At 38.6% G+C, this 13,331-nt stretch overlaps 1 protein-coding gene across 3 annotated transcripts in view; it reads left to right on the plus strand.

The window, feature by feature from the left end:
• Positions 1 to 13,331, plus strand: part of Mtr (5-methyltetrahydrofolate-homocysteine methyltransferase) — a 108,700-nt gene that overhangs the window by 78,972 nt on the left and 16,397 nt on the right. For all 3 annotated transcript variants that reach the window (XM_003473381.5, XM_063260100.1, XM_063260101.1), the window contains 3 exons: positions 2,558 to 2,625; positions 3,222 to 3,342; positions 9,443 to 9,524. In XM_003473381.5, the coding sequence (XP_003473429.2) occupies positions 2,558 to 2,625; positions 3,222 to 3,342; positions 9,443 to 9,524 (271 nt within the window). The remainder of the gene's footprint in view (positions 1 to 2,557; positions 2,626 to 3,221; positions 3,343 to 9,442; positions 9,525 to 13,331) is intronic.

A 13,331-nucleotide genomic window follows, 5' to 3' on the forward strand; every position in this document is an offset into this window, starting at 1 on the left:
AGACACTCGTGGTGACAAGCGCTGCTCTGAGCAGAGAGCCACATGATTTTTGCTGTCATACTGTCACTTTTAACTGAATTGTAAAAACATGCAATATTGAAAAAAAGCAACATTGAAGGGCATGCCTTTTTGTCTTGATTTCAAAGCAATATGCCATTTTGCCCAGTTTTTTACACTGCAGCATATGTGTAGCCATTATTTTAACAAAAAATCTGGTTACTAGACTTTCTTCAATATGTTAAAAAAAAAACACAAAGTGTTTGTGATACCATCCTACTCCTGTTACAGCCTGTAGGGTTATCTGTTATACAGTTATCATTGATTAGAAACTTATTTAACTTCTTACTGAGGATTCCATCTGGGCTAGTTTATTTGTTTTTACTCGTTTCTTTTTCTCAAAAGTAATATGGAAAAAGATAGAAATCCAGTAGCATAAAGGACTTATCATGAGAAACAAGTTTTCTTCCTGCCCTAGTATCCAGCACTCAACAGCTAATATTATGGCATGTAGAAATTTTTAGGCATGCTTTAAAAAAATTTTTTTTTTTTTTTTTTGTCTTTTTCATTTTTATCGGTACCAGGGATTGAACTCACGACTGCCTGCTTGCAAGGCAGGCACTTATGCCACTGAGCTAAATCCCCAGCCCCTTGCTTTAAAAAATTTTAAGAATTGTTCACATAATAATTCCATGCTGTAATTTTCAAGTGTCTTTTAATAAATACAGTAAGATTAAATTATAAAGCTGACTGATTTATAGGTACTCTACCTAAAACAGAAAAATAGAACACAGAACATTTCCAAGGACAGGCATTATTTTTTCCCTCAAGTTCTGAGAGGAAGTGCTTTTCTCCAAAAATGAGAATTTCTCCAGCGTTATTATGCTCTCTCAGAGCATGCTCCAGGCCTTCTCTGCCCGGTGAATTTAGTGCTCTCTCTCATGCCCACCCAGTGTCAGCTTTTCCTTCGAGTCTTGTGTGCCTCTCTCCCCCTTGCCTTAAGTAACCAACTTTTCTTGCTTAAGCTAAGCATGTGCAGAATCTGTCTGCTCCTGTTTCCTGACTGGCTTCTGTCCTTAACAGGTGTTCGTTGAGGAACTTACCCAGCATTTTTGTTGACCTAAATGGTCCTGATTCACATCCCAGGCCTGCTGCTAATTAATTATATGACTAGATAAATTGCTAAGCTTGTCTGAACCCTTCCTTATTAAAATAGAGTCCATGGTAGTTACAGGCTTACTGTAAGGGTTAAATTAATCTGTTATGCAAAAATGTTAGCATAGTAGGAATAGCCCTGATATCTACCAGTAGATAAATGAATAAATAAAATGTAATGTTTTTGTAAGGTTTCTGTATGTATAACAGATACCTGAATCAACTTATAAAAAGAAAAAGTTTATTTTGGCTCACAGTTTTAGAGGTTTCAATGCATAGTTGGTTGGCCTTATTCTCTTTGGGCCAGTGATACAAGCAGTATATCATGTCAGGGAATATCAGACCAAAGCTACTCAACTCTTGACCAGGATATGAGAATAAGAGAGGAAGAGGTAGGAAGTGTAGGAAGAGGCTTCGTGGCAAGTCCTTACTGACCAGAAGGTTCCTACCAGGCTCCATATCTTAAAGGTGCCACCATGTTCCAACAGTGCCTTGCTGGGGATAAAGGTTTTTAACACATGAATCTTGGTGAGTGTGTGTGTGTGTGTGTGTGTGTGTGTGTGTGTGTGTTTTCCAGATCAAAACACTAGCAGGGGTATATTGTACATAATGAAATGTTCAGCTTTAAAAGAAGAATTAGATTCTGCTACACACTAAAACATAGAAGAGCTTTGAAGACATCGTGTTAAATGAAATAAGCCAGACATAAGAAGACAAATGCTGTATCTGGATTGGGCAAATTCATAGCGACAGAAGAGGTTACAGTAGAGGTTACCAGAGGCTGTGAGTTAGGTAAAGTAAGGAGGAAGAAGGAAGAATTATTGCTTAATGGTTATAGTGTTACTATGTGGGTGATGGAACAGTTTTGGAGATAAATAGGGGTGATGATAGTTGTATAACATTTTAACTGTAATGCGTTGAATTTTACTTTTAAAAATGCTTAAAATGAAAAGTTATGTATACTTTTAAAAAGAACATATCAGAAGCTGTTGAATTGTCCATTTTGGTTTGTTTTGTTTTGGTTTTTGAGATATTGTCTCACTGTGTGGTCTAGACTGGCCTCAGACTTATAGTACAACTCATCCTCCAGCTTTGGCCTCCTGAGTATCTGGACTATTGATACATGCCACCATACTTGACTGAATTGTGCATTTTAAATGGGTAGGTATGTGGAATATGAATGTATTTTAGTAAAATCATACACAAAAAGCCTAGCATGTGCCTGGCATATGGTGAGTGCATAATAAATGATAGTTGTAGTGGTGGTGATCATGTTCAGTGAGCATTTCAGTGTGATTCCAGTTTATATTAGAACATTATTTAATGACTGGGATGAAAATGTTCATTCAACTTTGTCTCTGATGGGCTATTACTAGTTTTCTAATGTCTCATTTCTGTACCTCAGGGTTATTGATTTAGGAGTCATGACTCCCTGTGATAAGATACTGAAAGCAGCTCTTGACCACAAAGCAGGTACTGTGCAACTATCTTTTGACCATTTCACTCTGTCTCTTCCCCAGTAATCTGTGTATCAATGCTCATAAAGCTCATAAAGCTCATGAGCTCATAAAGCTCAGGCCACTGGGGTCGGAGGGACATTTATCCTGTCAAGTGCCAGCTCCTGTGTGGTGCTGCTCTGTGACCCTTTACATGGAGGTTGGGAGAGGTGAAGAAGTGCTCATGCAGCTCTGGAGATGCAATGGGGACAAGCTTCTTACAACAGAATCCTTATAGGCAGTGTTTTTCTGTGTGTAGTTGTTTGTTTGTTTATTTAGAACACTGATTATTTGAATCTGGGATATTATGAACTAAAGATACCTTGTGTTGTATTGCTTTCTAAAGTTGTGTCAAGTTCATTATTGCAACTCTAATTTATAAATCTCATTTACTACCAAGAGCAAGTAATAAACTAAAACCTTTCAGACAGAAAACATGTCTTAGAATTAGAAATTCATGTCAGGTCATGTGTCTTTATTACAAAAATTTAAAAATGGGTCGTCGTGCTTTTTTCTCACATCCTCCTTCTTACTGTCCTTTTTTTTTTTTCCTTTTCTTTTTATAAATAATAGATATAATTGGCCTGTCAGGACTCATTACCCCTTCCCTGGATGAAATGATTTTTGTTGCCAAGGAAATGGAAAGATTAGCCATAAAGATTCCATTGTTGATTGGAGGAGCAACCACTTCAAAGTAAGTCATACCAGTGAGTTTGTGCTCACTTTATTTTTTCATTCATTTATGAGATGAGATATTACTGTGTTGCCCAGGCTGGCCTTGAACTCCTGGGTTCAAGTGATCCTCTGCCTCAGTCTCCTGAGTAACTGGTACTATAGGCATGTGCTTCTGTACCTGGCTTTTTGTGTGTGTTTTTTTTAAATGTTAGGGTTTACAGTGATAAACTTTGCTTTGTGTTGTGTGTGTGTGTGTGTGTGTGTGTGTGTGTGTGTGCGCGTGCGCATGCATACGTGCATGTGTTTCCCCTTATGATTAAAATTGACTTCTCATTATGTGGTTTTCCTGGTCTTCACTTGGGTGAGAGTCACTTTTGAGGCATATGGAAGGAAACTTCTGATTCCCTGCTCTTTCTCTTTTTGGGGATTCCTTTAGTTTACAGTTATCTTTTTCTTAATCTACTCACTTGACAATCAGTTCCTGAGAACTGTAATAAGCTTTTATCTCTTGAAGTGACACTAAGTGGGGAAATCGTGTTTTTAGCACAGAGATAAGTGTTTAAATTTCTCACTCTGTCTTGAACCAAGTGTCTAATTGAAAAACTACAGATTCTCTCAGAAAAGAAGCACTAACCTTGTAACAGTTTTGTGTCAAAAAACCCATATATGTAGAATGAACTGAAAGATCATTTTGAGGAGTTGTTTCTGAATCTTGAGTAAAAGATGCAAGATCAAAGTTCACATATTGTCACATGGTCATTGTTTCATCAGATTTTTTTCCTGGGATTACGATCATGGTGATTTCATGAGAAATGTTAATTATAGATGCTAGACTTCCTTTGCAATATTTCTTACAGGATACGTTGTTTACTTTGGTAAGGAATTACTAGTATCAAGCTAGAGTGTTAAATCTGATAGTCCCATAGCATGCAGTTCATTTTTCTTGTGGAAAAGTATAGTAGTGGTCATAAGTACTCCTGAGTTCCTTGGAGAGATTTATTTTAAGAAATTGGTTTTTGTGATTTTGGAGACTGGCAGTTCTGAAATTTGCAGGCTGAAGCCAAGCAAGAGTTAATGTTGCAGTCTTCAGTTGGAAAACAGTCTGCAGGCAGAATTTTTTTTCCTTATAGAGAAGGCAGAGATTTGGTCTTTTTTCCTAAGGCCTAGTGATTCATGAGGTCTGCCTACATTTGGAAAATAATCTGCTTTACTCAGAGCTTGTGGATTAAAATGTTAATTACATGTAAAATAATACCTTCACAGCAACATTTAGATTGTGGTCTGACCAAAACTGAGGGCCATGGCCCAGCCAAGTTTGCAAATTTATAATCTGAATGGATGATTTTCACAAATAACCACGTATTGTATATATTTTATCCATTAATTGCTTTTTATACTTGAAGGAGTCCAGTTTCAGTGTTGCTGCTTATATTAGAAAAATGAGTTTTTCGTAAAGCACTTAGCTACCAGGCAGGATGGCAAATTGTTCTCAGTTGATAAGTGGATTTTACTGAGCATGATTTTGGTTAATTTATGAGAAACAGTAGTGATAGTTCTAAGGATTATTATCAAAATGGGAGATTTTTTTTTTTTTTTTTTTTTTTTTTTGTCTTTTTCCTTTTTATTGGTACTGGGGCTGGAACTCACGACTGCCTGCTTGCAAGGCAGGCGCTAAATCTCCAGCCCCTATTCTTTGTTTTTTTTTTTTTTCCAGAATGAGAGATCTTTAAAAGTGACACTTGAGATAGGCATGAGGCCACATGCTTGCAATCTTAGCTATTCAGGCTGACGCAGAACAGTCACAAATCTGAGTCCAGCCTGGGCAGCTTAGTGAGACACCCCGCCTCAAAAATTTTAAAAAGGCTAGAGAGATCAATGATAGAGTGCTTAGTTGCTATGTGCTGTGCAAGGCCCTGGATTCAACCCCTAGTACTGAAAAAGAAACACCACAGTTGTAAAATGGATTATTTAAATGAGTAGTTGTACTAAAATGTATTATGGCTTATGTAAATTTAATGGTGGTGTCAAAAATTAGAATCTTTAATGTAGTAAGATGCTATACTCAAAAATTTAAGATCAAGAATTTGCCACTTGCACAGATCTGAACTTAACCAAATTATCCATTGTAAGCATCGCCAGATTAAAGAAAAAAACATTCAGAAACAACATAACTAGCTTTTCAAGATATATCATTGGCAAAATTAAGGTCATCCATGATTCTTAACAGTTACAACTTCATATATCAAAGGACACTTAGTGATGGGAAGTCACCAGTGTCCAGGTACTGCCAAATATCTGTCTGTTTTCATCACTTGCAAAACTGAAGGCAGAAGTCTGGATCTTCAGACCTCCCAAAATTTCTTTCTTTATCAGAAATATGCAAATAGATCCTTCAAGTCTTGCTTATCTTTTGCTATCTCACCAATTGCGATTTGTGAGTCACAGTGTTTTAATTTTTGTAAAGTCTTGATTTCTCTATCTCTTCATTTATAGTTAATATCTTTTCTATCTGAATAAGAAAACCATCTGCTCCCAGGAAAGCCTGCTTGGTTATAGGCCATTTGGCAGTCTGGAAGCCCTTCTGAGACCCCTGACTGTTTCCTCCTAAGACCTGTTAGGGGCTCATCAGGGACTAGTTCTTTCCTTTGCTGAGTGTATTTGAACAAGTGGAATCTTAAGAATTTCAGATTTTCATGAATATAAGGGAATATAAGGTTTTACAGATGCTAGTAACCTGCAGTAGCATAAACAGAATTAGACCTGTGCCCCTTAGACCCACTAATGGCAGTTAAGGATGTCCAGTGGATGGTCCTTAGAGACATTGAAAGGGTATTATAGATTTGGGGTCAAAGATGGGTGCAAAATTATGGTTGGATTGTCCCTTTTTTAACCTATAGGTATAAAAAAGAGAGAACTGAATCATCTGTCTGTAGTGTATATAGATGATTTTGATGTCACATATAAAAAAAGGTGGAAATCTGTATAATAGCTCAAGGGCATACACTGTGGTAGAATTTTTCTGAGTATAAATATTTCCTTACTTGCTAGAAATTAATGTATTAAATCATATAACATGATTTTGTTTTCGTGTTTCCATTGCCCACAGAAAAGCTTAGAATTTAGCTCCATGTATAAAAATTCACTGAGTGAATTTGTATGCTGATCTCACTCCTGATTCCATCTTAATTTTCCCATCTTTATTTTTTCCCTGTCTTCCATTTTTCTTGTTAGATTTTAAACATTGATCCTGCTATAAAAGACCTTAAAATTAAATCTAGAATAGGGCAGGGTGTGAAGTAAATGCTTAGAGTACCTTTCTTACTCACCTTTTTTAAGAGGTCTTCTGAGGTTAACACATCATGGGCGCATGGCAAGCATGGGAGGTGGACAGTGGGATCCTGTGTCCAAGAGTGACTGGCAGGGGCAGCATTTGAGATTGATTGCCGTGGGGTGCAGGAAGGAAGGAGTCCAGTGTTGTGCATCTTTTCAGGCTGGAGAAACTTGCATAAGTAAAGGCCTAGAGGGAAGTAAGTGGAATCAGTGTCATTATTTTATAAAGAACCAGAAGCATTCTCAGCAGCTAAGGAAACTCAAATTGAATGCCTCTAGTTAACCTGCTTTGTCAGTTTTTATGCTGAAAAGCAGCACTTTGCTTTTATTTGTTTTAAAATACTAGAATCCATCAGTTTCTTCTCAGTGCCCTTGTCTAGAAGATCAATTAGATGGCACTTACTTGAGAACCCTCGAGTGCTTAATAAATACTTTGTTGATTTTAAGACATAAAGTTATACTGGTTTTCCCTGAGAGAGAGGTCATTTGAGTGTTACTGGGTTTAAAGTAATGCTTCTGTGTAGAGCATGTATTTCAAGTGGAATATACAGGAAATACTGTAGGAGCTTATCATCTGAAGAGGCAAGCAGCAAGCTTAATGTGAGTTGTGCTGCTTTACGACTGAGGCAGCTGCTTCTTTAAAACTTTTTCTATTTTTTGAAAATCATCCTTCTTACGTAATACTGAAGGTGGTGTCAAGGTTTGATCCCTGTCTTAGTTACTTTTCTAAATGCTGAAACCAAATGTCCAATATCCAGAGTTAAAGAAGAAAAAGTTTATTTCATTTCATGATTTATAGAGGTTTCAGCTGATAGTTGACTGACTGCAAGGTAGGGTAGCATGGCATAGAGGCATCACAGAGGAGGAATTGTTCAAGGCAGGCAGAAGATAGCAAAAGCAGCAACAGCAGTCCTCTTGCTTCCCCTTATGTTCTATCCAGGTTACCCTTACACCCAGAATCAGGCACTTTTAATCCTGTCATTGCACTATGAATCAACCCTAGCATCACATCCTTTATCCTAGCATTACACACTCTAGATCCAGCTATCTTTGGAAAGCTTCTCCTGTGACCACCAGGGGATTTGTGGGGACGTTTAGATACAAGCCATTACAGTCCCTGAGCACACAGCAGGGATGAGGTGCATACTCAGGAGGCGTTGGAGTTCCTTTCATGGCTCCAGGCTGCACCCCCAGCGCCTTCCAGTTGTTGGCCACCAGCTGCAGAATGGAGGTTGTGCAGGCCTGAGCTCCTGCTTCCTATTCATGAATGGAAGTGTTCCTAGAAAGTGAGTCCTACCTTGTTATGAATGTGTTTTTAGAGCTTCCTAGAGAGACAGTGTGGGTGTGGGAATGTGGTTTTGGGGATTGAACCCAAGGTCTTCTCACTTAGCTATATCCCAGTCTTTTTTAAAATTTAGTCAGGGTCTCACTAAGTGGCTGAGTTACCCAGGCAGGGCTTGAGGTTGCAGTCTTCCTGCCTCAGCCTACCAGAGTACTGGGATTATATTTGATGCCAATTGGGTTTTAAAAGAGTAATCTACACTCACTGGAACACCTCAGACATTAGAGAAGAGTATAAAGTAAAATGTAGCCTCTCCCTTCCCACCTTTAGCCCAGCCTTCCATTTGATATGTATCCCTCAGTGGTTTTCTAAGTGTGCAGAATTTTAGACGTCAGATTGATTGATTGGGCAGTTTGAGGGTGGCGTGTTTGTTTTTTAAAAATGGAATTGCATTAAACTTTGTGTCCTGCTACTTGGTTTCTCATACAGTAGCATATTCTGGATAATATGCCCAAAATCATCCACTTTAATTGAAGGAAAGAACATGAAAATACCAAGTTTGCAGAAAAGCACGTCTACTTTGGAGAGAGGGAAGAGCAGGAAACATGGAAGCCCTGTGCTGAGAACTGCTGCCATCCTTCCGTGCAGGCTGGGCCAGTCTGTGCTTCTCCTGTCCTCGATTCTCATCTCAGCAGAGCAGCAGGGTTGTGTATGTTTCAGTTCCCACTTTAGTTTGGTATGTTCTGTAATGAAACATTAGATATGTAGCCTATGCTAGTGGTATAAATATACTGCAACCAGAGGGCAATTTGTTTTATACTTTAGTTAATTAGGTAATTTTAAGAATTAAAGATTGTTTCTTCCCAGTACTAACATTTTCAAGTTTGACAGTGGGGATTTGGGCTGAGTCAATCAGTATAAAATATTTTGTTGCTTTTACATTCTTTTCTTTCCTATTGAATTTTGGGTCTGGGGTGCCTTACTACAAGTATAAGGTGGAGTTGGGGGACCGGGTGTTGGTGTCTCCCATAAGGATGGAGCAGCAGCTGGTTAGCATGTCTTCTGTTCTCTGCTTGTTTGCTGGTTCTCCAGGGACCCTGGCTGGTCTCCCAGTTTGTCTGGAGGAGGGAAAGTGAGCAAAGTGAAATGGCTGGGGTGGTTCTTCCCTTAGTCCAGACAGGCTGCTGCTGAGCACATGGTCTAGGTTCTTGTTGACAGAGGGCTGGTGCTCTCTTTCTCATTTCTTCACAGGCTTCTTTGTAGACTGAGTCTTATCAATTCATGTTGTTTGACCTTGTTTTCCTCATCTTGGGATAGGTAAAAAGTCATTTTCTTTTTACAATTTTGCAAGAGAAATTTGAAATTCAGTGTTATTATAATAAGCATGTTGAAATCTTTCTCTGGAAAACACTGTAGAAACACACTGTGTCTGATGGTTCTGAACAACAGTTGTGTAGGAATTGTCACTGTTGATGGATATGCTTTTCTTCCTGACCTTTCTTTCCAGAACCCACACAGCAGTTAAAATAGCTCCAAGATACAGTGCACCTGTAATCCATGTCTTGGATGCCTCCAAGAGTGTGGTGGTGGTAAGTATGAGCCTTTCTATTTTATTTCAGAACATAGGAGAGAACAAAGGAAGCAGTAATAGCTAAGCATGTTCCCTGAGATCTGTTTGTTCAAAAGAGACATAAAAAAGTAGCCCCAGGCTTATGGTGTGCCACACAGCATCTGCCCTGTCAGGAGGAGATCTTGTGAACATGTCCTGTGCTTTCAAAGACATTTAGAGAACAAGAAGCAGAGAGGGGTGGTACCAAGGTAGTCTCAACTTGAACCTTCCCAACATACAGATTCGTCCAGTTTATAAATGTGAATAGATACTTTCTTGTCGACTGCCAGAGTCAAACAGAATGTGAGATTTAAAAAATAATCTAGATAAAGTTTGAGAATGGGCTGGTTGACCCAATCCTAAAACAGAAAAACATTCACTAGGTATTTAAAAACCCCCAAGATAGATTCTGTTTCTAGTGAACATAGTGAACAACTCAGGCCCTGCTTTCTCTTGCAGTGAAGCCTAATTTCTTATTATCACGAGACATCTTCAGAGATTGTGTGGCCCTGTGGCTTGCAGTTCTGAGCTGCAGAGCCCTTATCTTTGACATTTCATGGGGAAACTGGGTGTGGTTGGGAAAGCTAAGCTGGCCCTTCTGCCCTTTATCCCACTTGTTCTCATCAGAAGAGCACAATCTGAGAACCACCAGTGAACTTCAACCTTCATATTTTAGATGATAGGAAATCTACTCAGGGGGCTTGGTTAATCTGGGAGATTTCAATGACAGCCTGCTCTAGAATCACATTTCCCAAACCTCTTCCAAAGGAATTCTTCAGATCTGTGAATTTATTTACATGGAACTTACACAGTAATCACTATCATTGAAAATTTACAGTGTGCTAGGTATTGAACTAAGTGCTTCACATAGATTATTTTATTCAACACATTCATGATGGGGCCATAGTTTGTATGTCTCACTGCTGGATGGGTTGAATTACTGGTGATACATGCATGATTGTACCATTGCGTGACTTTTTATTAATTTTATTAGTAAAAAAACAAGAAAAGTGACTAAATCCATTTGTATTACAAGTGGTACAAGCCACCCAGTGGGACAGTTACGCATGTACTGCTGGTGGTTCAAACCAGTGGGAACATATTAATACTTAAAATGACCTCAGAGGTAGGTGCTTCTTTATCCTCATTTTAGAGATGAGGATGTAAGAAGAACAAAGAGGCCACTAACTCCTGAAGCCACATAGCTATCAAGTGACAAGCTTGAGATTTGTACACAAGGAGACTTACTCTGTGCTAAATTAAGCTTTTTTATTAATGTTTATCAAGTTTTTAAAAGGGTAAAATTAAATTGGGCTGCAATCATAAAGTTGCCATTTTAAAATTTTCAGTTGAAATAGATTAATATGCAAATAAGCTACATTTCTGTAATTTGAAAACAATGCTTATAGCTTATTTATGGATTACTTTTCATTGGAACTCAGATCTATGGTTGAGTGACCAGTGGGCCCCTTTTTAGGGTTCATTGCTGTTTCCACGTGCCATGAATGTCCCTGAAATTTTTCTATTTGGAGCCAAGCCTGGTTGGATATTTCCCAATGTATTGCTCCCGAAACAGGTCAAGGAAGGAGTTAGACCTCAGTTCCATGTGTGGAAGACATGCTACCTCCCTGTCCTGAAGAGCTCAGTACCCCGAGCTTTGCTGGGAGCCAGGCAGGGGACGGAGTTTGGCCCTGCTGGATAGTGCTGTGCTTAGCTTGTCTTATATACAGAGAAATGGCCACTTTTTAAAGTGACTCAAGTATAAAGCTCATGATAAATAATTTGGGTATCTGCTAGTGGCACTTTCTAGAATCATTGTCTCCAGGTCTTTTTCACTAACTGTAATGAACAATGGAACAAAACATGCAGTAGCAACTGCTTGGTGTATTTAAAAGAGTTTAAAGAGGTACAGCAAATACTTAATGGCTAGAGTGTAGGTTTGGGGATTACCTTTGTTTTGTTTCCTCTCATTTTAAATAAAGCACAAGGTGTCAATATTTAGTTCTTTTTAAATTATAAAAAAATGTCAAGGTAGCTATTGTTATGAAAAATTGTAAAGGAAGGAATATCAAAACTAACAGTGTCTTGGTGGTTGGTGTGAAAACACCTGATGGTAAACACTTAATACTTTGGTAAAAGGTTTCTGTAGATTAGCCAGATATTGGCCTGAACTTCCTCCTTTCCCTCTTCTCTCCTTCCTGTCGTCTTACTGAAGGATTGAATGCAGGGAGTCACTAGTCCTAAGCTACATCCCCAGCCTTTTTTTTTTCTTTAATTATTCTGAGACATAGTCTCACTAAGTTGCCCTTGTTGTCCTTGAACTTGTATTCCTCCAGCATCAGCCTCCTGAGTAGTGGAGTTATAACTGTGCCTTTCTACACCTGACAGTGAACTTGTGTAAGTTCAAGCCAGAAAGACTGGGCTGGAAGGAGCTCTAGGAATGGGAGTCTCCCTGGAGTGTGGAAGGTGCCAGCAAACTGTAGTATATTCTTACTGCCTGATTGTTCCTACATGCCAGGACCTGGTATGTTCTGCAGCTCTTAGGGAAAATCAGGTTTTACTTTCTTAGGGTGTGTGATCTATCAGAATTAACACTAAAGCTCAGGAGTCTGTGTCCCCCTCTTATTTTCATGTAGCTCTTCTGAGTTTCCTAAATGAGGTCTCTGTGGAGGTGAATTTAGTGTAAGGCAGGGAAATAACATTATTTGGGATCCTAGTTGTAGGCCTGACACAGTGGCCTTTTCTGTTTACATTCCTTAATGCAAATAATTTTGTTCCATATTAATTCATAGGTGATTGTTAATAGAGATACTTAGAAAACTCTCACAGATCATGAATTTTTAAAGCTAGGAGGCACTTTAGCCACCATCTAGTCTAAGCTGTCAATTTCAGATGAAGATACTGACATTCCTTTCCTTTTTGTGTTAGAAAATCTTGGAGAAGGAAGGATAAGGCAATATTGTGTATTTCAACTGATGTGATCAGTAGCAGCCATTTCTTCTTTCTTTATAACTTTATTTTCAGCTTTGATTATAGCTAGTCTTTATTTTGTCTTTTTTTTTAACTTCTTTTCGGTACCAGGGATCCAACTCACAACCGCTTGCTTTCAAGGCAGGTGCTTAGGCCGCTGAGCTAAATCCCCAGCCCTATAGCTAGTCTTTTACTAGCTTGATAATCATAATCATGAATTACATTGTTTACCATTTAATGAGTATTTTTATATTTTCTTAGATTATTTCCTTTTATATTTGGCAAAAGCTTATAGCTGACCATGCTGAGTAGCCTCATTCTTTTATTAAACATTTAGTGAGGCTGCTGCTTGTACATGGCAGGCACAGAGCTAGGTACCAAGGGTATGAAGGTGGCTCTCAAGGGCTTGTGCTCTAGTAAGGACAACAGACATGGCTAATAGACAGGTACTATAGTAATCAGGTACTAAAGCCTGAAGTATGTCAGTGATAAGAGGTGAACAGAGTATCTTTCAAACATTGAAGAGGACATTGATCCCATATTTTGGGTTCCCCAAGACCACTCTCAGGTTCAGTGATTTACTAGAAGGACTCACAGATCTCAGAAATATTTTACACTTAAAAATCACAGTTAATTATTACGAAAAGCTGCAGCTTGAAATCAGTGACGGCAAAAGACATAGTGCAAAATCAGCAATGATAAGCACAGGCTTCTGGTGCTTCTCCTGGTAGAGATGATAACTAATTCTTCCACAGTGGTGTATATCAGCAAACAAGAGCATTGTCCACCAGGAAGCTCATGAGTCCTTGGTATCCTG

Source organism: Cavia porcellus, unplaced genomic scaffold, assembly GCF_034190915.1.
Source record: "Cavia porcellus strain 051 isolate PalLab524CR breed Dunkin Hartley unplaced genomic scaffold, mCavPor4.1 scaffold_13, whole genome shotgun sequence".
NCBI lineage: Eukaryota > Metazoa > Chordata > Mammalia > Rodentia > Caviidae > Cavia > Cavia porcellus.